This window comes from Zosterops lateralis (genome assembly GCF_965231275.1).
Source record: "Zosterops lateralis genome assembly, chromosome: 5".
NCBI classification, from domain to species: Eukaryota; Metazoa; Chordata; class Aves; order Passeriformes; family Zosteropidae; genus Zosterops; species Zosterops lateralis.
Genome location: NC_139766.1, coordinates 72,979,169 through 73,003,542, shown reverse-complemented (window position 1 = coordinate 73,003,542; position 24,374 = coordinate 72,979,169). Strand labels below are relative to the sequence as shown.

The window sequence follows — 24,374 nt, the reverse complement described above, 5'->3', positions numbered from 1 at the left end:
TTTTGTTCCCCCACTAGGGCTGATTTCACTGGAAATAATTCCTGTGGTGCGGTCTGTCAACTTCTCCCCTTTCAGCCCACAGTTATTGGGCACCTTGCAGGTGGATCTGCTGTGCTGCTCGTGAAAAATCATGGTGCAAATGTATTCTCCTGTTAAATCTAAGTGAGCTGTGGACCTGTGTGGGATGTCTTATGAAAGGTCACACAAAAAGTTGCAACAGTCAAAATTTAAAAACTATCCTCAAATCCTTCTCTTTTCCCGTGGGCACAAAAGGCGTCTTGCAAATGCCACATTTACCTATTGATATTTTCTTCAGGGCAAAGGTTTTAATTATTGAAGTTCAGTTCTATGTGATTAAATTTCTGCATATTGGTCTGGATTTCTGCTGAAATAGAACTGCTGTTTTAGGGGATTTCTTCTTTGATTGCAGTGTGATTGGCAGCCAAGTTGGTTTAAAGTAGCAAAATAGACCTAATGCAACAGAATTTCCACTGGGCTAGGTAATGCTGAGGCTTTGCCACCTCTTTGTACTATCTGCTCCTCCTGAACATTACCCTTGATTCCAGCTTTTTGACTTGCTGAAGAATATTGTGTTAGATAGGTCTGAAATACCTGTTCCCACAGCACCAGTTCTGTCATGAATACACAGTCTGCCTCCACGTGGGATCCTAGCTAAAGGCTCTAATTTACAGCTTTTCATGTCAGCTCTCCTTAAGGACAAATACTTTTTTTCAATTGATAAATTACACGTTTTCCACGCTCCAGGTCACATGAACAGTCTCTTACCTCTTTTTTGTTCACAGAGAGAAAATCAAGAGAGGTCTAAAGGATCTGGAGGAGGTGATACCAGCAGGTGAGACATACATACATGAAGGACTAAAACAGGTAGGTGTTACTCATCTTGCAATCAACACATCCTCTGTTCTCACCCTTTGGGTAACAACCTGTAACATAAAGGGATTGACTGTATACCTCAGTCTGATGCCTAAATCTTTCTGGTTGCCTGAGTGATCCCAGGGTCCCCAGACACTCCGCAAATTACATGCAGAAGATGATTAGCTATCACAGCAATTTGCCATATGAAATTTCTCTGACTTGCTCCTTCTCACAGAGCATGGGTCTGTGTCATGGATCTCAGAGCTCACGCAGCATCCCAATGACATGGTAAATAGTCACACGCAACTCTGCAGGGCTGTGGGGCTTGCAGTGCCTCCCAGAGTGCTCTTCTTGGGGATGGTTTACCACACAGAGCACTGCTTGTGAGACAAATTCTCTTTCATTTTTGATTCTCTTAATTATGGCGTTCCCAGCTGCTTCTATTTTTCTTTGTTCAAATAATGCAGTTGTGATGAAAGCCCTGGCCCTGAAGGTGAGGATCTAAGCTTTCACTGTTACAGACAAATCAGTTCTTTCCCTGTGACTGTAGAACCATGTTTGTACCCAGGATCTGCACACTGAAGAGCTTGGCAAATGGAATTTTGTTGCTATTAAAAAAAAAAAAAAAAGTTTTAAGCCATTCTTTTTATATCTTGGAACCTACTGACTGTGTTCGAAATCTGGGGGGCAGCAAAGGAAATCCTAATGGTGGATTTGAAGAGATCTGTCCTAGAAGAGCTATGTGTGTTGGCAAGGGCTGTTGGGTCACTGACCTGAGTGCTTTTGACATGGGCTCAGTGGTGGCTGGAAAGGATTGATGAGGGGTTTCCCTGCTGGTAGTGTGTTCAAGGGAGGCAGAGGATTGTCATGAGAGAGAGATTTGAAATGAGGCTGTTATTTCAGATTTTGTATTAGATGCTTAGAAGATGCATCACAGTTAAAAGTTTGGGTGTAGTTTTAAGGTGGATAATTTATTTTGTTGTTTTCAGGCGAATATGCAAATTGCGAAGCAAGGAGCCACACGGTTCTCTAGTATCATCATTGCACTGACTGATGGCAAGCTGGATGGTCAGATTCCCTTATATGCAGAGAAAGAGGTGAGCACAACCTGGCAATACATGTCATGCTTTGCAGAGTTTGGGTGTCTCCTCTTGAATTTAAAAAATTGCTTATTTCTCTGTTCTATGGTGCCACAGGCGAGGAAATCCAGAGAGCTGGGAGCGAGAGTTTACTGTGTTGGTGTCCATGATTTTGAACAAGAACAGGTAAGAATAAGAACTTCGCTATTTTAGGGCACTAGGCCATACCTCAACCCTGAGTTTTACAGTTAATGTTAGGTAGTATGGAACTTTAATTTTACTTAAATTAGGCAGTGTAATGTCTTCTCTGGCTCAAGAAACACTCAGATGCTTATGTAGACATAAATAGAATGTGTGGGTGTTGTGCTCACTGCCAAGGAGACCCATTGGAAATCCCCTTGTTAACTGGGAACTGCCAACAAGAGGGTGCAGGCAAGCCCCTCTCACTGGAATAGCAACCAGGTCAGGGTACTGATCACATGAACAGAGAAGCTGTAGACAAGATTCGAGCACTGTATATATAACAGTCTTGGGATGAGGAAAAGAACACAGGATTCATGTCCTTCATTGAAAAGCTGTTCCAGAGGTACTGTGTCCCAGTGAAGGCTGTAGCTACTCCTGTTCAGTCAAAGTGGCTTCAATGGAGAGTTACATGAAAGGCTCCTTCGTGCAGAAGATGCAGAGAAAGGGTTTTTAGTGAAAGGGAGAGCAAACAGGGAAGGTAATTCTAGACAGAGGTAAAAAATCACTGCCAAGATACAGGCCATGGAAGGTTTCTTCTGTGTGGTGCTTGCCACGATGACTAGCCACCATTTTGTTAGCTGCAGTTGGCTGTGGAAAGTCCTCCAGTTCAGAAAACTCTTAACTGTGAGAGAGCTCTAAAGTTTCCTTCTGTTGACAGAGTTGATGAGGGTTGCTTTTAGACACCCATTTAAATTTTAAGGGTGTAAAGTAGTGTGTGGAATTTAGTCTGCCAGATGATTCATGTGTTTGCATGCATTTTCTCTCCAAAGCTGGAAAGAATTGCTGACGTGAAAGAGCAAGTCTTCCCTGTCACTGGAGGATTCCAAGCACTTAAAGGGATAATCAATTCTGTGAGTATCAGGCAATAAGTTTTACATTTCCTCTAGATTAGAGCATACTCTTCAGTCCCACTTCCTGTTCTAGGCGGAACTAGTTCCTAAGGCAGGAAATGCAGCAGATGAAGTTCCCTCCCCATTATCTTAGAGATGCAGTTCTGTAAATTAGCACTGCTTGAACCTTCTGCAGTTGTTCATGCTTAGACCTCATGTAGAATTTGAGGACTCTTCACAAGGAGAGGGGAGTTCATGTGGGAAGTTTTGGGGATGCTCTGTTAAAGACTGCTTTGGGTTTTGTCTGGAAAAAATGGAGACTTACTCTGGGAGACTTGACAACAACTGCTTAAAACCTGGGGAATAAGCGCAATTTAGGAATTACCCAAATCTTTACACACTGAGAGAAGCACTTTAAATCCATGACTTTAACCACTTGTTATTCCAATAAGTGGTAAGACTCAGTTCCAGTTTTCGGCATGGCATGAGAAACTCCCTTTGGTGAGATGAGGCCATTCAGCTGATTACTGTGGTTTGCAGGAAGGGATCAAAGAAAAACATTTTGGTTGTGATCAGTGGCTTGACAATGTTGCAGCTGTGTGTTAAGACACCTGTGGTGTAAATTGCCTGTAAATTTTGTGGACACAAAATTTATTTGTCTAATTTTAGACTGAAGGCCATGTCTTGTATGCAAGATTAACAGTGCTGCTGCTGCATATGGGCAGCCCAGGGCAAACAGGCTTGCTGGCAGAAGTCAAAAGCAATAATGAAATCATTTTTCTCAGAGAGTGCCCACTATCATTCATTTCCCTTTTCTTTTTTTAAATAACAAAAGGATACTACTCACATACAGGATGTTACACAGTCATGACTTTATCACTTCCCTTGAGCAATATGGTTTTTGGGAATGCCATAATGCAACAACTTATTTTCCTTGTTACTTAAAAGAAATGTAGTTCCAGGATCTTCCCTGTGCTTTCTAAAGAAAGGTAATTGATACAGGTTAGCACGTGGCCAGAGTTTTATAAAGTGTGTGCTACTGTATCAGTCTCTGAGGGTCCAGCCTTTGCAGAGAAGTGGCTAAGTTAATTAGGGAGACTGCTCTTCGGATATGTTTTATAAAGCAAAGGTTTAATAAGGAAAACTAACAAAATACAAATGAAAAGCTGTGCACAGGTGTCTGAGAAACTTCTGACACCCTGCTAAAACACTCCAAAAAGCTCTTTCCTTCCTTTATGCTCTTTCTTAATACTGAATGTTTAAGGAGGGACAACCTGGCTTGCAGCCAATAGAGAGAGATACAGGGCTTGAAGAACGGTGACAAAGTCCAATACATACTTCTCTTCTGGCACTGAGCCAATCCCTGTCAGACCAGCAAAGAAGTTGCTGTGTTTTTTTCCTTACAAGAAATGCAAGGGGTGAGTCTTCAAGTTTTCCCTATATGGAAAACACTTGCTTGGTGTGAGAAATGCATCCCTACAGGTAATCAATCTTTTGATGCATTGTCATTTATTCTCCTGAAAAGCCAGTGCAGCCCATGTGGTACTGCCTACAACCTTTACTATTCAAAATCTCATTCTGTGCCATTTGAAGGACTTAGAGGATTCAACTATGCTGCCAGTGCAAGTGATCCCAGTGCCGGGGTTTTTTATAAGAGCTGAATGTTTGACCCCAGCTGATGATGTTATGTTTCCAAGGATACTGCTTTGCACATAAGTATGTCAAGGATAGAGGAGTAAAGCATTCCCATTTGGCGTTTCCCCTCCAGCAAGAGTCACTGACCTGCAGATGAGCACCTTCTGAGGAGTCAGGTCTCCACACCCCTCTGATCCTTTGAGAAAGCAGAAGTAGGGTTGCTTGACGCTTCTGAGGAGCTCAGCTGGAAGAGTTAGTCATTCAAACACATGGAAGGTTAGCATAAGCCATAGGGTGTTCCATGAGCTGCATTCTCAGCCAAGGTGGTCTCTGGCTAATAGTAGTGCCAGCCTGCCACGTCTATACCTCCCAGGAACTTAAAAGCATCTTCACTTCTGTGTAGCAGAGAGAGAAGCTTTTCTGATAAGATATGCCAGATGGTGTTTGCACAAGCCTCAATCCAGCTCATTCTGATACTTACTAAAAACCTGGCTGTAAAAATCCCAGATTTGGGCATACCGTAGCTGTAGAACAGAACCAGACACACAGAATAGCAGCTCGTTGTTTCAAGGTAAGAGCTTAGCAGTGACAGGAAAATCAAACTGATGTATACTGTTCTACAGCTTACGTGCAAGGTCTGCTTTTGCAGGCTGAGCTCCTGAGTTGGTTCAGGGTTTATTTATAGCCCAGCCACTGGACATGTCAACACTTGCCTTTTACCACAGAGCATGGATGGAAGTATCTATAGTAGGGTTTCTGGTTGGTTTGTATTTTGTGTGTGTGGGGGGGATTTTTTTGTAGTGCATGTGTGGTGGCGGTATAAACAGAATAATTTGGTATGTTGCAGTTAATACTCAGTTTTCTTTGCAAGGGTTTGGAGTGATTGTGACAATTCGTTTTCATAATATTATAGCACTGATAAGTAGATCTAATTGAACCTGAAATAGTTTTCCTTTTTAGTCGCTATTATAAATTCATTTCAGTTTGTAACTTAGCGAGAGAATACAGACTCAGAGACACTGATCTAAAGGGGAAAGCTAATTTTGAACCAGATGAAAAGGAGATAGGTGACAAACACGCAGTAGTATTGCTCAAAGTACAGTCAAAGGTGTAGTTGTGAAACCCTCTGTGAATGTTGTTGAACAATTTCTGTTCAGAAAAAACATTGTCTTCAGAATGGTAGCAACCCAGCAATTAAAACCCCTGAGCAAAACTATAACCCAGAACAGCTGAGTAGATGATGCAAGAGTCTCTGCTACATTGATCTCTTCAGGTTTGAGACTATTTGGCTGCTGTCTTGTTATATTTGTACTTTATTCAGGAGAGCCGAGCAGTTAGTCTACGTTTGTTAGTGTTTAAAAAAACAAAGTGATGAGTTTTAGTACAGACTATCTGTAGTAACTGCTCCTGCAGTTGCTTTCAGTATAAGCAACTCTTCCAGTTTATTTTCTCTGGACAGGTACACATTGTCTGTTTAATCATGACCAGGGATTAACATTCAAGACAGTTGAGATGAACATTTATAACTTTGGCTTAGATGCTGGAGAGCTTGTGCCATGTTTTGACATTAGTTCTGATAAAATCCTAGGGAAGTAAGAAGGGTTGAAGCACCTCCATGCCATTGTGTTTCTGCTGAATAACATCCACTACCAACTCTAAAAATCTCTGCAGACCTGTGAAGAGAGAGCTGCTTTGCAAAGTTTCCTGCTCTGCCAGCATTGCTCATAGGTAGCTTACAAGGTCATAACTAAACAGCGTTGTCAGGGTGAATAAATCTGAGCAAAACTAGAGCTTAAAAGCAAAATGCTGAAGGCAAGTTACTGCACTCTCAGGAACAGTTACTGAGATTTGGCTGATTATTACACAGAGTGTAGCCTTGTGAGTGAGCCAGGACAGGGTGAAGGCTTTGGGAGGGCACAGTTTCTGTCACCATGCAGCAGATCAGTACTAGATAAGAAAATGAAACCCTTAATTAAACTCAAGTCCTGCTGATTTGTGAGTGAAAGTTGTCTGGTTGTCTCTGCAGGCAGAATTGGACAAGGCTGGTACTTTGAAAAGTTACATTAAGGGAACTCACTTAAGTAACATTATTAGAGTGTATGACAGCTCTAAGTAGACAAACACATTTTTATACTAAAGGAAGTTGACAGCACTTAATACAGAAAGTTAAAATATATTTTTTTCTTAGGAAACACCACAAAAACTTACCAGATAAAACTGCAGGAACTGATACATGCAGAACTTTAGAGGAAGTAGTCAGTTCAAAAAGGGGTCAGCCTAGAGTTGTTTTATCTTTCAGTGTTAAAAAATTTCTTAAAGATTCTACCTGGAAAGGATTAGAAATAGAATTAGTAAAATCTCCTTCTGCTTGTTCATTTTACATGTACACAGTTTTTTTGTTTTAATTTTACATGGGAAACCCACTGTTAAACATAATGGACAAAAAGTCCATGATCAAGTCCTGTGAACTGAGTAGTTGAACTCCCCAGAGCATTGTAAATTGAAGCAAAATTCTCTCCAAGTTGGCTGAGCCTTCTGGGGAAAAACGCTATGCCTTGGCATAAAGCTGTCAGTTTTTCCAGGAAAAGTTGCAAGCTGAGATATTCAAGGATCTGCCTCCTGGTGAAGGGATGACCAGGGGAGAGGAGACCTCAGGGTTTGGGTTTGCAGGGTGCAGACTCCCAGGCTGATGTGGACTGACTTAGACCCATCCAAGGAGTGCACTCGAGACCAGTGAGGCCAAAGAAAGGATTAAATGCACAAAAGATCCTTAAAAAATCCTAGATTCACCCAGTGTCTGACTCTGGCTAAAGGGGTACAAGCAGGGAGTGCTATAAAAATCTAAATTCTCTGCTGTAAAGTAGAGATTCTCTCCAGTAAAACTCTGTGGGTGATGGTGGGAAGTCTGCTCCTGTTGCAAAGAGCAGTCAGCAAAGTCCCTCTGGCATTCCAATCCATTTGGACACCAGTGAAAGGTATCTATTGAATATCCTGAGGGTTTCCATGTCAGCTGGATGGTTCCTGTGTCACTCACTGTGCCTGGCAGTGCATTGCTGCTTTGGAATTATATGGCTTGGTGACAGCCAGTGCAGCAGGGCCTGCAGGGAGCTGCTGCACAAACTGTGCATGGCAGCGGCACGCTCAGCGCTGCCAGTACCTCACGGAGTCACCTCTCATCTGAGGTGTGGTGACACTCACTGTCACCACGCCTGTGCCCCAGTGCTCAGCGCACAGAGGGAAGAGGGGCCCCGTAGGCTGCTGACAAGGCTTGGTGATGAGCAGATCTGTCCCTGTTTTGCTGTACTAGCACAAAGTCAGCAGGGAGGGAAGCCCCCAAACCATGTTGGACAGCCAATTGGTGCCCAAGCAGGGACAAAACCAAAGTCTAGGGTGAGAGGCAGTCAGTTTTGTTGGGGTAGGCAAGAGGCATTCATGTGAGGAACAATTTTACCCTTTATGTTTATAAAACTTTGCACTGGCTTCCCAAAGATGTGCTCAAGCCTCTCTCCATGAATCTCATGCCTTCTTTTCCAGCTGTGCTGTCAGCAGTACTTCCTCAGGCTGACCTGGCTTTGGCACTAGGGGAGGGTGAATTACCAAACTGACATGAGTACAACAGCATCTCTCACTGGTACCTGCTGCAAGGCAACAGAATTTGTGTTTAGGGACCGTGGGAAACTTCCTCACTGCCGCAGTGGTCCTCCGGTGTTAGACACCAGAGAACACTGCTTTCATGTCTCTAACCTGACTGCTTACCAAGCTCCACTGTCCAAACCCTGCTGTCTCAGGCCAGGTTGCAATTTGGGTACTGAGCGGCAATCAGGGACTACATGGTTTTCAAGTAATCCCTACTGCTGTCCAGCTCCCTCGAGCTAGGCTGCCTCCCTGCACTTCCTTGGGCAGTGTGCTCAGCCTGCTCCCTCCCTAAGTCCTGTCCCTCCACCGCAGATGAAGGGGTGTCAGCCAGCTGACTGGACTCGGTTAAGATTTTTCAGGGCCAAAATCAGCTTAAATGGTTCATTATCAATTATATGTCAACTTAATTGGATCATTTCCTGTAGGAAGAAAATATGCTCAGTTTATGCACTGGGAATCCAGGAAGCAAACTATTAGACCTTTAAGGAGGTGGAGGGAGGAGAAATGCAGCAAGTTATCATTAAAAGAATTATTCTGATTAAATCAGTCATCTTATTTAATCCCCTTGGATGGTCTAATCTTCAAGCTGCACTGGGTGCAAGGTTCAGAACTAATGCTGCGCTATGTTTTCCATGTGATTGAGACTGGGGAGATAGTTTTGGGAATTACTGCATGTAGTTGTTAAAGGGAACCAATGGCCTGGAATAGAATGCTTTCTGCTCTAGCCTTCACTGCTGTGCAGCCCTCAATTTGACATTCTCTGACATATTACAAACCATATAATGTTCTCCTGAAGCACAATGAGCTTGATAAGCCAGCACCGGCACTGACACGACTCTGGTTGGAGTGAGCGTGCCTGTGCCTTGTGATTGAGATGGGACTTGTCAGCCAGCCCTGCATGGCTGGCAGCTCTCTTACATAAGGGATGCTTGTACAACTGGCTCCAAAGGAGGCAGTTACAGTTCCAAATTAAATCCAGCGTCTCCTTAGTGAGACGTTTCTTTGAGCCAGATTTTTCTTACTAATTAGAAAAAAAATAAATAGTCCAAACAACTTTTTTCCTGTTATGGAAAGTAACAGTTTGTCTTGATTCCTTACATTACTTGGTAAGTAATGGTTTTAGGGTTGTTTTTAGTAATTGGGGGGGTAAAGGTTCCGATGCTGTTAGAATACGTATCTCATGACCTGCAGTTTTGTCCTCTCCATTTGCTTTCCTCAGTGGCTGCCAATGAGGTGCTGCTCAGCCTTTGTGTAATTTGAATATTCTCACTAACCTAATGCCGTGCCAGGCTTCTCTTGGGTGGTGATTTTATGCAAGACCATATGTCTCAGAGATTTTTTCATTTAGAGAGGGGACAGGGTAGCAGCCTTCCTCTTCCCCTTGCTCTTTGTTCACGGCACTGCCGAGCAGCGTCAGGGAGCAGGCCAGGCTTGGCAGTGAGGTGTAGTCATGAGCACAGATGTTTGGCAGCAGAGAAAGGTAGGACCCATTAGATATTAACTGCTGCAGTTCCTGCTCTGACTTTGTGGGAGAGAAGCACCAAAATGGTGTTTCCTTGAAAAGTGTGTGTTTCATTCCAAGTCACCCCAAGTTGATTGCCTTCCGTCTAGCATGAGGTGGTCTTGCTGCCCTGTGCCTTTCTGCACAGATCGGCACCGGGGAAATAAATGACAGAGCTTGCTTGAACACAGCAGAGGCACATCATGTGAGACCAACACTAGGAAGAATGAAAGGCTTCACTTTGTAAACAGTTAATTTCAGGGAGTTCAAACATTAATTGCTACATAGATAGGCTGGCCTGTCCAGAGCCTAAGGTGGGCTATGAAGGTGTTTCTGACTTAAAAAGTCTGATTAAGGTTTCTTGAGTGTAATCACAGAAATCAAGAGCTCTACTTAAATTTATTTCCTCTTGTAACCTTCTCCAGAATTTCTGTTAGAACCTAATTCTGCCACACTATTTGGAGGCACAAGTGCTATTTACATAAAAAAAAGCAACAGCTCATGAATGAGAAACCTGTAACAATGCCAGTCTACATACACCTTAAATTCTTCATCACATTGATTTCACACATACTGACTTTACATGCCATAAGAGTCACTGAATTCAGCTCAAAAAAATCCTGCTCAATGCACAGTCAGCATTTCATTCTCTAGAACAAAATCAGTGAGCCCAGCAAACCAATTTAAACACCTCCTGCTTTACTTCTCTTTCCTTTTTACTGTCTTAGCAGTAGTGGAAAAAAAAAAGTTTTGAGTTAAAAAGAAAAAAAGGAAGCAAGCTGCCAGTAATACTTCTAGGTGACTCATAGAAAAACAAATGCACATGGAGACATGGAGTAAGCCTAGTCCTGATTCAGCCAATTGGAAGGAATGAACCAGAATAGTTTTAGGAACTAGATGAAGCACCTGGGTGAGCTCAGCTGGACACAGCTAACCCAGCACCAGTACAATGCTGCCTTCATCAACCATTCCTCTGAGCAGTTCCATAGCCCCGAGCTGGGATGGGGCTCCAGAAGGCTTAACACACCAGAGAATGGCCTTGCTCAAGAGCAGGGTTCTGTAGGCTGGGACAGCTTTCCACAGCTCTGATCTGGGCTTCTAAACTCCATATGCATGCCCTGCTCCACCTGTATACACAGGAGGCCTGCTGTTGCCTACCATTTAAATAGCTGCCCCCTGCATCCAGTGGCATTTCTGAACAGCTAAACCAGGAGCCTAAAGGTGCAGGCAATTCCTCATTAAGAAAAGGCCCACAGCTGGCAGTCGTTGAGGCTTTGCCTGCATGTGTAGATCCAGCTGAGGCACAGAATGCTCAAGGTAGATTTCAACACTCTTTATGTTATCAGGGCCCTCTCAGACATCACCTTCCATTACTGCCCCCCACTTGACATAAATTTATCACACCAACAATCCATGTGTTGTAGTGACAAGTACATGAGTGTGCTTACCACTGTCTTGAAATACATATCCTGATGAGAGGATGTAGCTCTTGATGAGGCTGGTTTTGTGGTTACCTGAGGGAGGAGCTTGGCACAGTACAAGAGCACGTACAGTACAGCACGTTCTCATGGTGTGTCACACCATCAACTGTGTTTAGTTTCTAGCTCTGTTTTCCTTGAGGTTACAGTTTTGTTCACTAGCTGTTCTGTTTGTAGCACTCCTATGGAAAATTACAGACCCCATGTTTGTGAGGGAGAGGGGAAAGAAAAGGAGTCTCCACAGAAAAGCTATTACTGCCTGCAGCTCTGAGGCTGCCATGAAAGGGGGCTCTCAGGGCTGTGCTGCCATCTCTGGCTTGAGCACACTCACTGAGCACAGTTTGGCTGGCAGTGTGTCCATGGACTGTGCTCCAGGAGATAAAACTTCAGGAACATTATCTGTGCACCCACTAAGTGGAAAGCGATTCTGTTACGGTGTCAGTGGGTTTTGCACAAGCCTTGCCATATGGCAGTAGAATAAAGATGAGCTTTTAAAGGTGAACGTTTTCTTTTCTTTAAAAGGAGGTTCTGGAAATAGCAACTTGGATGCATTTGTTCTGTTACAGAACATATACTTTTGTTCAGGGACTCATGCTATCTTCCCCCAAAAATCACAGCAGCCTGTTTTGGAGTCAGCTTCCAGTGAGCACTGATGTAGACAGAGGTGCAAGTTTGAATGGATCCATAGGGAGGAAAGGTCACTGGTGTCCCTAGAAGTCCTTAGTTGTTCAGAGTCATTAGTGTGCCAAGTCTGACCAAAACATGTCAGTAGCTGTCTCCTTCCAGCAGTTCCCAGTTATTCTGGCCTCTGTCTCAGGAAGCAAATGCTTTATACAGCCATAGAGCATTTTTGAGACTTGAAATGATTACGGTGGTTCAGTGGAGAATCAAACTGTAATGATGACCTACCCAAACCCTGTATGTAGTGTACAGTTCTGGGCAGGAACAGATGCCATGCAAGTTATGATTTATGGTGCTGTTTGCTGCCAAAAACTTTTGAACTGCATACGAGGCTAAGCGAAACTGAGTGAGGTTGCAAAACAAAGTGACACTTAGCGTATTTTGTTAATTGTCTCTATACGGTTGGGCTGCTCATGGTTTGTTACTAGTGCATTGTTCTCACAATTTCACAGAACACAACCTTCGTTAGAGTCCTGGAAGGGAAAGCTGTTGTTTGTGTAACACTGTATTTCATTGCTGCCACCTGGTACAGCTCTGTTCTGCAGCATGTGCTTAGGGTATGGCAGGCCAAATACTCAAAAAACTGCAGGAGCCATCCTGCTTCGCTCTTTAACAGTGAGAACTTGTAAGAGGCAGGAGCAAGGGTGAAAAAAGTGTTCAGGCAGAGCCAGGCTCGGTCTGTGACAGCTTAAAGAGGTCCTGGAAGATCCACAAGAAGAAACATTGCATAAAGCAGGGGAAAGATCGCTGACAAGGCAAAATTGATAGAGGTGGAGTTTGCAAAGACTGTGAGCAGTGGGGAGCTTAATGTTAGCCTGTTAGTTGGCTGCCTTTGTGCAGAGTGCTGGAGGGACATCTGCCCTTCCATGCTGATGTCAGAATTTGTGCGTGGGGTGTTTCTGCAGCTCGGAGCTGACAAAACCTGAGTGTGTGGTCAATTCAGACACCTCCAAGTCTGAATCAGGCAATGTTTCTCGAACGGCTCTAGTGGAAGTGTGTTAATAATGACAAAAGTGGGTATCCACTGCTTTAGAAATTGTGAACTGAAGTTTGTGTGAGCCTTCAGGAACCTTCTAGTGGGAAGTGTATAGAAAGCCATGAGGACAGAAATGGATTTTAAGTACTCATTAACAATCAGATTGGTCTGGGAAAAACACAGTAGGTGAAAAGTGGGGCCACATGGAAAAACTGGTAAAACTTTTGGTAATGGATAAATGGACCTGGTAAATGAACTTCCTACAACTGTTTTAAGATTTACATGTGGGCTGACTTGTAAGCCACTGAAATAGCATGGAGACAGGTGGTTTAAAGCTCCACAGCGCCAGTTGAGATGGCCAGTTGAGATGGTGTTCCCAGAGGAGCTGGGCGGCCCAGCAGATGATTGACAAGTGACCCTGTCAGCAAAGAAAAGCTAAAGCTTGTTTGGGCTGGTTGGACCCAATGTGTGCCAGCAAGTTTGTATCAAGGTTGAGTTGGTTTGGAGTGCCCCTGGGTATCTTGGATGCCTCTCTTCTTGGTAACTTCTGCTTTCAGAAGTGTTCTGAAATTATTACTTGCTTTACTGAGAGATGCTATAGAAACTGCACAAAAGCCATAAGAAGGAGTTTCACTGAAGGGGTGGGAGGCTGCCCTGCATCCAGCCATCCCTGCAGAGCAATGCCTAGCAGCAGAGTCAGTGCAGAGCACAAGCTACATTCGTGCCACTGGTTCTTGTGCTGGCTGCTCCAAGAGCTGGCCCTAAAAACCATCAGCATTTAAAACCTAAGATGCTTGGTTGCTGCTGCTGCAGTGTGGCAGCAATGTAACAAGTCCTGCACATAGAGAAGCTACAGGATCATTTCCTCAGCAGTCTGTTGTGTTGTTGTTGAACAAGTGAATGTTTGCGGCCTGGATTCCATGTCTCATTTTCTTACAGTCCAAGAGATTGACTACCTAAGAACAGAACTACGCTGCCTTCTCTTGTCCCAGCAACCATACCTTTTTAACAAGCTCACAGCTGTGGTCACTTTACCTTGATAGGCTCTGGTTCCAGCTGGAACCAGTCCCTCACTGCACAGATCACCTCAGAAGGTAAAGAACACCCTTTAGTCTTACCACAGCTCTCCACTTCTGAAGCTGCAAGACAGCAGGACAAAGGCTGACAGGTTTCTGCTCTATTTTGTACTTGGGTTTGTGAGGAATTGGTTCTCTCTGGACAAGACAGCACTGTGAGAAGGAGGAGGTCAAGGAATGAGAGAAAAGCTTCTGTGCGCCTGGGAGCAGAGTCCCATATTTGTGTGGACCTCTGGAGACAAAGTGGATGACATCAATTCTCAGAATCTCTCCTTGCATGCTGTTGAACTAAGGCAATTTTTCTTATTTGAATTTATTTTTTTGACAGCAGTGTGCTTAACTATCCTATCTGATAATGGCATGACAGAGTTATTATTGCAACTTTTCTTGTGGGCAGTAGGTTTCTAAATAATGAATTTGCAGTGTCTTGGATTATCCAGAACTGGAAAACAGGGAGCATTGTGTAGATTTTTGTGGAGTTTGTTTTGGTCTTGCTGACTTTGCAACTCAGGTTTCTGTATCAGGATAGTTTAAAGTTAGTTTTAACTTCTAAAGGACAGGGACATGAAGGCATGTTAAATAATGCAGATGGATCATAGAGAAAATGGGTAAAATGACTTCACATCAGTTCTCCCCAGGGGAAATAAACTTCGTATTGGAGTGCTGGAGTACGCTGTGCTGGCTGGAAGGAATAGCTTGTGTGAAAAGGGAAAAAAGATTTAAAACAGATAGAAAAGAGTGAGTGGGGAAAAATAAAGGTTTCAAGATTCTGTACCTTCTTCTAAGATGTGCAAAAATGTTAATTTCCTCCACAAATGAAAGCACATGCAATAGTTGCTGTATTGAAAATATTCTTAGTTTTCCATGGTGGGGGCAGAATCCTTGTGACCCAAACATGGCTGGTACTCAGGACAGCTCATGGGTTTGGACCCTGTTGAGGATATGATGGCTTTTGTTTTACTGCGGGAAAACTCAGTTCTGGACAGTATTTCAATGTTGCTTAGGGGGAGTGTTGAGGAGAACCCAGAGCATAAGTGGAGGTTAAGCAAAGTACTCTATCTACGTGTTTCTGATTGACTCTAGCTGAATCCAGTTAGTTCTTTAAGATGTTCCATGTCTGCTTTTTAAAGTAACTTGATTGTTAAAGGGAGGGGTTTTTGAGGACAAGGCAGATTTCTCTACCATTATCCTTTTTTTTTTTTTTTTTTTCCCCCAGTGTGGACTATCAAGAGGCTTTTTGAATGATAGAAAAGAACCTGATAAACTTACAAACCTAAATTTTAGTAGTTTCAGAGGTTTTTTTCACCTGAATATAAGCTTTGTTTGGGGGAAAATGTTAAAATTAGGCCACCTTTGCAAAGAGAGGGTCTCTAAACAGTACATCTTGCTTAAGCTAAGCAGAGGACGGCAGTAATAAAATTATGAAAATTTATTGTTGAAGAAGATATTTCTAGGAGCAGTATTAACACCTGGTATTTTCTGCTTTAGCGAAGAGCATGTCTGAAAATTAATTCCATGTGGGAAATTAGTGTATCCTGACCTCTGTATTGAAATTTGCTTTTGTTCATGATTTGTGATCATTTTATCTACACTGTATTTCAGCTCAGTTGGGGTTGTTGTGTCTGCCCCTTCCCAGTTTGTTCTTAAATACAAAGATAGTTAAGGTAGGTTTGTTCCTGATTTATATCGCATTTGGAAGCGCAGTGTTAGAAAATTCACCCTGGGATGCAATGAAATTAGACAACTACTGCTTTGCAAGGGAAGTCAGGTCCTGTCCCACACTGTCCTCCCCTCTCCCTGACCTCCAATTCATAGCACTGACCCTTCCTCAGACACTGGGCAAATGGGGCCAGGACAGGGGTTGGAAGGCTCTCCATCTAAAAACAAAATTACTGAATTCTGTACCACCTGCTGGATCTGTGCTTCACATAAAGCTGACCTCTAGTCTCAACTTCTCTTGAGCTGTTTATCTGACTCCTCCGTGAAAAAAACAGAACATGCTTGTATAGCAAAGGAATAAAATGCTATACAAAATATTTCCCAGCCCCCAAACAAGCCACAGGAAACTTCTCTCCACACTGTGATGGGAATCAAAAGGCTAAAGCCCTGTTTTGGAAGCAAGATCCTCAGCTAATACAAACTGCTTGGCTTGCACTGAACTCTGGGCTACATTCTTTCCTAAGATCTCTGTTGCTGTGTCTCATCCAAATGCATGTGCCTGCAAGGTCTCTGTTTTTAAAAAATACTACTTAATATTTACCACAGGTTTTAAAGCACTAAAAAAATTAATTTGCGCACAACAGTTCGTGGAGGGGGAGGCAATATGGGAAGTTTTCAGTGAGGCAGGATGCTCTCTTTCTTGGAGCTTGGTGATTTGGTGACAGTGACTACATGATTGTTTCTGCTGGACCTGGATATGTAGCAAACGAACCACTGGGAAGCATTATAGAATGTAAGGAGTCCTATCGAGAGGAAGGAAGGAGTTAGGAGTAAGACAGAGGGACATTCCTAGGAAGTCTGGGCAGCTCAGTAGCAGGCACAGACCTGGCAAGTGGAGATAGAGAGGGGGCAGTAACAGGACTCCGTGCTGTGCACGTGATTACAGGGACCTGAACTGATGCCATGGAGTGTTTACGGATGCCTGCTAAAAATACCATTTACAGCAGGGAGAGCTAAAGTGAGATCCCCGTACAATGGCAGGCAGTGCAGTCAGGAGCACCACTGTTACTGTGCCTCTTTACATAGGGCAAGGTGCCAGCACTTGCAATAACGTGCACTTGGCTTGACCAGGCTTCATTGTTGGAAGTCTGCTTTTGACTGGATTAGGTTTTGGATCAGGCTCCTTGTGATTTGTTTTTGGCTTATACATTAGGATTGGGGTTCATGAAAAATCAGGTTAGGGATCTGGACATCATTATATTTTAAAGACTCTCTGTGGTTTAACAAACTAATCCAAGCCTTAGGAACTCCTAAACTTGACTATGCAAGTGTGCAAGAGCTGCACATACTCCAGAAAACATCCTACAAAGTCAGACTTAGCAAACCAATCCTGTAGCTGTTGGCGTGTTCTAGGGACAAGCATTTGTTTTAAACTGAGATTGCTCATTGAAATAGAGCTATGAAACCTATTTGTGACTATTTCCTCCTTTGCAATAGGTTTTGAAACAATCGTGCACTGAGATTTTGTATTTGGAGCCATCCAGTGTCTGTGTAGGAGGTAAGGTTTTATAATTTTAATATACTAGTCAGTTATTAGAGGACTGTGGCTTCCTTCTTTTATCCGAAGGAAAACTGCATGTCTCTAGAATAAAGCATCTCTAACTTAAGTCCTCAAGAAGTTAACAAAACATTGGATTTCTCTGTTGACTTCTTGTTCTCCTCAGAGGAGCTGACCACCAGGGCCTGCTTCCATAGCTTGGGTAATGCACGTGGAAGTTGGAGAGCATTTACCTGCCCCTCTCCCATGAGACTGCTCTGCATTTATCCCAGATCTATCCCAAAATCTGTGGAGTGTAAGAACAAAGCACACAACTGCATTTTTGGGCAGCAAGAGCAATATATTAATGAAATGGAAGAGTTGCACAGAATTTTAAGGCTTTGTCTTCTTTCTGAGCTTCATAATCCATGCATAGTTGGAGATCAATCAAAATAAGGTAGTTGCAAAATGTTACTTGGATTTTTTTTGAAAACATGGATGCTCTGGGTGAAGTCAGTGTTCCTGGTAAAATAACTCTTTTCACTCCTCCTCTGCACAGCTCACAGATAGTGTGGCCCTCAGGCAACTCGAAGAGAAATAATACTCTGGAGAAATGTTTTCTTCATCTGGCACTTTGAGTGAGCCTGTTCTGGATTTGGGGAGTCTTCTTGTTCTGACTCCCAGATTTCTCATTTCTCATTCACTGAGAAACTCTGTTGTACTGTGAAGCTGAGCTCTGGATCCTGGTGATAGCCTGAATCCACTTCCAGTTTCATAGGGCTGTCTCAATAAAGGTTTGGGAATAAATCCTGACTTTGCCCATTTATAAGGAGAATTCAGTACAAGGGTTCAGGAAAAAAGGAGATCTCACTAAGTTGGAAGCATTACTATGTTGTGCCTTGCTTATTGCAGACTAAATGAAATTGCCTTGGTGTGAGTTACTGCAGTGCACTGAAGTTTGGTGATTTTGTGTGTTTGCTTTTCCCTATAGAGGAGTTTCAAGTTGTTCTCAGAGGAAGCGGCTTAACCCTTGGTGGGAGAACCAACAGTGTGACTTGTACCTATCAAGTGAACGGAACAACAATCCGTAAGTTTGGGCATTTGCAATTGTCTGCCTTTGTAGTCCTGAGGCAGTGATTGATTTTGCTTCTCATTACCTCAGCTGATGAAAATTGAAAGAGAAAAATATCAAAGAGGAGGAGAAAGGAAAGCTCTGAAGATAAGTAAAGGGAGGAAAGTTGTTTCACATTCTGCTCAGTGGTTTCATTTTAGTACCAGGTGCTGTTAGCTGTGACTGGTGTTGGCAGCCCCCTGGCTGTGGGCATTAGCATGGGTGAGAACTGTTTGGCTCCTGGTGTTTGGGCAAGCAGATGTTTGCTGATGAGCAAACCTGTCACTGCAGTGTACTGTCTGAGGTCCCTTTCTGCACGATAATCCTGGCCAAGACATCTCATTGTGATTCCCAGAAGCACTTGCTGTATTTTTTGCAAGGTCTCTCTGCCCGTTCTGCGTGGTGTGCCTGGTGTGCTGTGGGTTTGAGGGGCATGTCAGTCCTCCTCCTGCAATAGCATAGAAAAAGGCCAGGTCAGAACAGTGGTGTATTTTGTCATGGTCCATGTGCTCCATGTGCACAGCATCTCAGGGCTTACTGCAGCCACAGCCAAAAGCAATTCTGTTTGACACCTTGTACAAGCACTTCCCTGTAGCTTATATGTGAGTTTGCTTTTTCTATCCAGAACCTCAAGTGGATGGCTAGGATAAGTACATCCAACTTCTAGCTCTAAACAGAATTCCTTAGAAGCCAGCCACATTGGAAAACAACTAAAAAGGAACTTGAAGGAAAAACTACAACTGATTTTTTTCCCTGCCTACTGTCTGACTTCTGTATTTGCCTGTCTTAAATTCCTACACAATCAAACTTGTGTTTCTAGTGCAGTTTCTTCCTTACGCTGGATATTGTATATCCTGGAATGGGCTGCCAGTCTCTTCTACCTGTTAAATATCTACAGTAATTTGGCAGAATAACAGGATAACCCAGTAGTTCTGCAGTAGTTCTGGATAAAGGCAGCCTGTGTAAGTCAATTCAGCTTGTATAAATTTCCCTTCAGTTTCCATTACAATTGTCACCTCTGCTTCCCATTGCCCACAAACACTTGCTACCATCTGATGTGAGACTTGCCAACTACAGCTCTGGGCTGCTTGTTTTTTCTTGGCTTCAGAAAGGGGTGTGCTGAAGCACATGAGGGTAGGGAAATGGCACAGTGATGTATTGATTATAAAAACACAATCTGCTCTATGGGGTCTTGCCAGAGCCTTCTGCACCCCCTCCAGTCCACATCTTCAGCAATGGACAACAGCGAGTGGTTAGGGAGTAGTACAGGAAGAAAACAGGGAAATTTCAAGTGGCTCTTCCCACAGTACACAAGGTCATTCTCTACAGCTCTGTGCTGGATTCTGACTGCCTGCTTCAGAGGAAGCCTAAAGGGGGCCAGTGGAGCCAGGATGAACGAGAAGATAGGCAGGGCACTTGGAGCAATAGCAGGAGGACGGAGATGGTCCCAGGAGAAGGACAATCATCCCATGTCATTGCAGTCTCCTCTACAGAAGACTGGCAGTCCCTCTGCAGAACCCTCAGTATGTGAGGGCACAAATGGAGGGTTGAGGATCTGCTGGCACTGGAGTTCCCCTCACTGAGAGCCTGGGCTCTCTTTGGGACCAGCCTCCGAGCACACTCTTACTGTGTCAGTTCCCCTGCTTTTCAAGGATGCATTTGGCATCTTTCTCATTCTGCATTTATAAAGAACCATTACCAAATGCTAGAAAGGAAGCCTGCCAAATGGAGCTGTGGGATAGAAAAATAATCTATGAAACATACCATTAAGACAAAAACATATGGCAATGTGCTAATCCCTCTTCCCCACCTCACAACTAGCCCCAAATCTAGGCCAAGCAGTCAGTGCAGATTATAGCACATATGAAAAGCTCATTTATGCCAACAGCTCCTCCTTCAGCTGCCCCTGAACTGCTTGTCTGTCTGCCTGTTCCTGAAATGCAGGACAGGGTCATCTCCAAGTAGATCTGGCAGATCACTTATCTGCTCTCACCTCACAGTCAGGAAATAGTCCTTGCGCAGAAATCCTCAGTCCCAACGTGGGGAAGTTCAAGTGGATGGTTCTGCATGTAGGAGCTGAATTTTCCCCAGCTTACCAAACATGTGAGGCAAAAAAGCTCCGTTCTCCCCTACTCACTCCTGCAGAATAAAAATGCTGTACTGGACACAAGGCTCTACAAATAAGTGCTTCATGTGCTTTACGCATAGGTGCTTTGTAAGTGTGAGATGTTTGCAAATCACACAAACTCAAAAACAGAAGAAACACTGGAGAAAAAGACACTCAAGTCACAGCTAATAAAACAGTTCTGTAATGCAATGCACAGGGATAGAGCCAACTAGAAACAAAACTTCATCTTCCAACTACTGGGAGACTATTAATAGTGTTCTTACTCTCCACAAAGGCAGTGTTGATTCTAGGAAACATTTTCTCAAAGAGCATGAGCTGACTAGAGTAGCACAAGTAAGCGCTGTAATGTGGGCTCACCTGGCATTTACAGCCAGCTCTGGGGCTCCATGTTCCTTACCTTGGGCCTGCCTTGCTGCTGATTTCTGCCAGGATAGACCAGTAAAGAGCATGGGAACGGAGGGACCTCACAGCAAGTTCATAGGGCAGCTCCTCACCTAAGCTGTACAGCATAGTAAGCTCATGTGATTTTTTTTTTTTTACAGATGAAAGGCCTAAAACAGTAGAATCTGATTTTTTGCTCTGCCCTGCACCGATTCTGTACAAAAGTGGCCAGTAAGTACTGAACCAAATGCCAGCCCATGTTTTGCTGGAATTTGGCATCATTATTGCTGACATTAATTGGGAAGGGTTTGGCTGAAGGCAATATTTTGTTGCTTTTACAGGAAGTCGTTTGTTGTTGTATTTTTTCCCCCATTCTTGTGTTACTTTCTTGTTGTATATGCCATCTTTGGAGTGGGCTTTGAGTAATCATCCGTGACCAAACCATTCAGACAGTGCCTTAGAAATGAATATTCAGCCTGTTTATGAAATACTGGAAAGATCTGTCTTGTCATAAGTTTAATGCAGATTAGCTGTTTTAACATTCTCATCTGGATCATCTTCAGGCCCACTGTTAAAGAGATGCCTTTACCACTGACACTTACAAGCTATTATAAAAATTAGGTGTCAGGACATGTACCCCTACTCCACACATCCTGATCCAATGAGTTAACAGCTCCAGCACTGGGGCTAAATTGTAGCTCTGGCCTTATTCTCAGTGTCACTGGCCAGGGCTGTACATTACTTCTGGCCCTTGGAGAACTAATCCTTCCCTCCTCCTCTCCAACTCAGATGTGCCTCAGGGCCTTATGATCACTTGGACTTCATTGTGCAGATTTCTGAAGACCCTAAGCTAATCTGAAGTCAGAAAACTGCACATCAGATCTGTGTCCTTTGGGAGGGCAAAGGCTTTGGCTGTTGGCTCCCTCCCTGTTTGTCAAGTAGTTCTTCCCAGAGAGTTATTAGGAATGAGGCTAATGCTAATCCAGTAGGAAGCGCAGCAGTTCTGCATTGTCATTTATCTGTGGCAGTTCAGCAGCTGAAGAACTAAGCATGTTGTATAGATGACTTGTCTGTAGTTACATTTCTGACTTGAGCAACAATCAGCTGCCTCAGTTGTGCTGTCAGATGGACAGCAAAGCTCCAAATGCACATCTGATTTGTGTGTTAAACAGCAGGCTGGGGGAGGGAAGTTGGAAAGCTGTAGAGGAAAAACATTCAGTGCTTGACCCCAGTGGGGTGGTTTGGGGCAGAGGGTCTGCCTCCCAGGCTGCGTCATGGCTGGCAGGGAGAACAAGCACAGAGCAGAGCTAGATGGAGAGCAGAGGGAAAGGGTAATTCAGTACTGAAAGGGATTCAATACTGATGCTTCCTGATGTTGCTTTTCACATAGTTGTGTGATACATGCCTCTTGTGCCATGTGCAGCAGGATGTCAGGCCCCTGTGCCTGCTGAGCGGCCTCTGCTTCCCACAGTGCAGCAGCAGTGCTCAGTTGGGAGCTGGTGGGGGTGTGCAAGCATTCAGCACAGCAGCTCTGTAGCTCCTGGCTTAGCTAAAACCAGTCAGCACCACCATAGTTGTAAGGAAACTAATTTTGTCCTCAGAACAATGTCAATCAGTCGGGTTAAAACGCCTCCTCCCCAGGCCAGGTGTTTCAGCATAGTTACCGTACAACAGAAGAGCAGTAGCAAATTAGGTCCCAGTATGAAGCTCCCCAAAAGCTGATGCTGTAAATGCTTTTCCACACTCAGTTTGTCCCAGAATACGTAAACAGCCAGTCCTGCCAAACGCATGTGAAGTATGTGACACATTTGTATAGGTTAAAGCTGTGGAAGTTAGTTGCACATGCTGCATTTTTCCTTACCCTGTGGAACATTACTGAACCAGACAGCTCGCACCCTGGAACTGCAGTGCAAACAATGCACATCAGCACAATGCAGTTGGAGTTTTACAGGTTCATAGGAAAACACATTTTCCCAAGTTACCGTGTGGAACACAGTTCTCTGACCTGCTATTGAAGGAGCTGGAGCTTTGGCCCAGAGCTGAGCAGTTTACTGTGCAGAAGACTGACAGCTATGAAAGATACATATGTACTTGAACTCTTGACTTCCCATTGGCACAGCCTAGACTAGCACTGGATATCTCTCAGTAATTCCTCATGTAGTGGAACCAATATTAATCACTAATATAGCAACAACTGTTTTGTTCTTTTTTAGTACTCTTTTGGGTGGAATTAAGGGTACACAAGCAGCCCGAGTTAGCTTGCTGTGTAACTTTTTAAACCTGCAGCTTGGTTTCTGGGTGAACAGTCAAGACTCACGTAACAGGTTTCATTGTATCTTTTCCTGACTGGAGAGACTTCTTGTTGCCTGATGAATTAGCAATTTTCCCATGCAGAGTAACACTAAGCTGTGCAGAATAGATAAAATGCCAAAGTGTCCAGGATGTTGGGTTGGTGAGCCCTTGCTGTCCTGGACTTCAGCCATGGTGTGTTTCTGCTTCCTTCCCAGCTGTTGGCTGCATTGAGTCTGGAGCTTCCCAAATGCCAGCTGTAGATTTAACCCAGGATTTTTTTTCAAAGTCTGCTTTTCCACAGTACCCTGTAGCAGATGGATGTATCATCCTTAGGTTGGGTGACAACATGAGTCTACTGCCTGTGCCATTTAAAATCCCTTCTTGTCATGCTGCTTCTAGAGTGCAAAATCCCATTGTCTGCTTACAAACCCAACTCACAAGGCTCCTGATCAGCTAACAACTGACAGTTATTCACAATTTTCACATGAGCAACCCATGCCTTAACACATTGCAAATTTGAAATAAAGCAGAAAGGGAAAGTATACCTACACCTTGCAGGAAGGTGAGGGAGCCAACCCAGGTTGAACTGCTTTGAGAGATCACTTATGCACTGTGATAGCAGGTGTAACAACACAATCAAGTTGGTTAGTAAACAGGACTCTGATTCTACTGCATTTCCCATTTAGAAGTCACATTTTGAAGGTCTCAGAATACTTGAGAAAATCAGTTCCCCTTTTTAGCTGAGACTTGGATTTGTTCTCCTGCCACAGCGCAAGAGAATCAAACCAATCCAGAGGTGGCTGTGACACCTCCATTACTGTACATCTTTCTGTAGTCATTGTGGTTTGGAAAGCAATCAGAGCCTTTGTCTCTTTGAACACTAGTACAGGAAAAACAGTCACATTTGAAAGTTTACATTCCTTGCTAGCTTCATTTTTGTTCTCTCACTTCTGCCCTAAGTTCTGTGAGTTTGCATCCAGAATAATCTTTCTTGTAGGCTTGGCTTCATTTCCAGCTGCCTTCTGCTCTGGTGAGCCAATTGGTGAAATCCCCTCTGCCTTGTATGGAAAGGCCAGTGGAAAAAACAGCATTTCTCACACTGCCTGAACACGTACAAATTTGCTTTTATTAGATGAGTGGATGACAGTAACTACTGTGGAAGTTAAGATGGGCACTGCACTCAGAGTACTTCTTTAAAAACTTCTGGGGGCTTCAAGTATCAGCACTTTGTTGTTTAAAAGTCCTTCATACCTTT

The 24,374-nt window shown here is 43.7% G+C and overlaps 1 protein-coding gene across 1 annotated transcript in view; it reads left to right on the top strand.

The window, feature by feature from the left end:
• The window catches only part of ANTXR2 (ANTXR cell adhesion molecule 2), an 80,295-nt gene that overhangs the window by 7,986 nt on the left and 47,935 nt on the right, over nt 1-24,374 (top strand). The window contains exons 4-10 of the mRNA XM_083861841.1: nt 804-885; nt 1,866-1,973; nt 2,073-2,141; nt 2,969-3,049; nt 17,168-17,228; nt 18,199-18,294; nt 20,989-21,058. Of these exons, the coding sequence (XP_083717967.1) occupies nt 804-885; nt 1,866-1,973; nt 2,073-2,141; nt 2,969-3,049; nt 17,168-17,228; nt 18,199-18,294; nt 20,989-21,058 (567 nt within the window). The remainder of the gene's footprint in view (nt 1-803; nt 886-1,865; nt 1,974-2,072; nt 2,142-2,968; nt 3,050-17,167; nt 17,229-18,198; nt 18,295-20,988; nt 21,059-24,374) is intronic.